At 45.4% G+C, this 1,295-nt stretch overlaps 1 protein-coding gene across 1 annotated transcript; it reads right to left on the reverse strand.

Moving 5' to 3' along the window:
• Nucleotides 1–5: 5 nt before the first annotated feature.
• LOC121918757 (kinesin-like protein KIF26B) lies at nt 6–1,085 on the reverse strand (the record flags this gene model as incomplete). The annotated part of the gene is made up of 1 exon (XM_042444751.1): nt 6–1,085. A coding segment is annotated over one exon (1,080 nt), but the record flags the coding sequence as incomplete, so codon positions are not given.
• Nucleotides 1,086–1,295: the final 210 nt, after the last annotated feature.

The following is a 1,295-nucleotide window of genomic DNA, read 5'->3' on the forward strand; positions in this document are numbered from 1 at the left end:
TTTTTTGTCTCTGGCGAAAAAGACTGTTGTTGCTGCTCTACACTATCCATTGTCTCTCCATAGTCCCCACTGCTGGAAGATAGTGACTTTTTCATGAGCTGAGGGCTCATTCCAATGGGAGGAGTGCGAATATCTGGCTGCATCAGTGACTCACTAGACACCATCCCTGAATCTTTGCTAAGTGATGATGGTGGAGGTGCAGGATTGGGCAATACCCCCTTCTGGGTGTAAACTTTGCACCTCTGAGAAGGAGATGTGGGTGGCTTATATTCAGATGTCTTGGAAAGGCTTGCAATGCCAAGCCGTGGGGAACCCATGGACCGAGGTTTGGTTTCTACAAAGCCACAGGAGTTAAGACTTTCACGGCTGCTTTGCAGGTCTGTGCACTGAGACTGCTGGGAAGAGTTCATCTGGCTACTAGGGCTGCCTGTTACACTCCTGGGAGAAGGAGGAGTAGAAACTTCATTAACCATCCCAGTGTGAACAGGCGAGTGGCCTCCCTGAACTCTGTTGGACGTTGTGTTTAGGTTTTCCGTCAAGTCTTTATCAGGCTCTTGGAAGCCTTCTTCCCTCTCTGTCTCTAATGCATTCTTGAATTCTGGCACTTGGCTTGACAAAGGGCATTTGGTTGCTTGGTCTGAACTAAACTGAACAGGCAACTCCTCAAAAGGAAAATGGTCTATCTCCTCACTGCCATCAATGCAGTCTAACCTCTCCTGGAGCTCCGCAAATGTATTGCACTTCAAGCAGTCTCTTTCAGAGCTACTGGGGGCTGTTTCGCTCAATTCCTCCAGCTTGCTTTCATTTCTGGTCTTCTGAAGGGCAGGAACGATAGGGACAAAATCAGGGGGACCTTCATTATCTGTCAGCTCTTTGTCTGATAGAGCGGTGCCATTAGGGCCAACATAAATGACAGTATCACATGACTGTTCACTGCTAGAAGAATAATCTGGATCACTGGACAGGTGAAGAATGGGGAAGTCTGGATCAACGGCATTCCGAGAATGGAAAGGTCTTAGCTGGGTCGGCCTCCGCATTCTCCCTTCTTCACAAGAGCTTTCTCCTCCAGAAGAGCTTGATGTATACTATGAATGGAGAGAAAACAAACTGTTAGCATTTCAAATGAAGTTTATATTTATCATTTGTAAATTATTGTTTGCTATCTTGCACTGGGTATTAGAAACATCAAAAATAAATTAAATGTTTTTTAAAGTTAATATTGATTCATTTTAACAATATTATTCTCTTTTCAAATGAAGAACTGAGGCTGGACAGCCATGGGTCCCCCCCCCCCC

Source organism: Sceloporus undulatus, unplaced genomic scaffold (assembly GCF_019175285.1).
Source record: "Sceloporus undulatus isolate JIND9_A2432 ecotype Alabama unplaced genomic scaffold, SceUnd_v1.1 scaffold_31106, whole genome shotgun sequence".
In the NCBI taxonomy this organism is placed as follows: Eukaryota; Metazoa; Chordata; class Lepidosauria; order Squamata; family Phrynosomatidae; genus Sceloporus; species Sceloporus undulatus.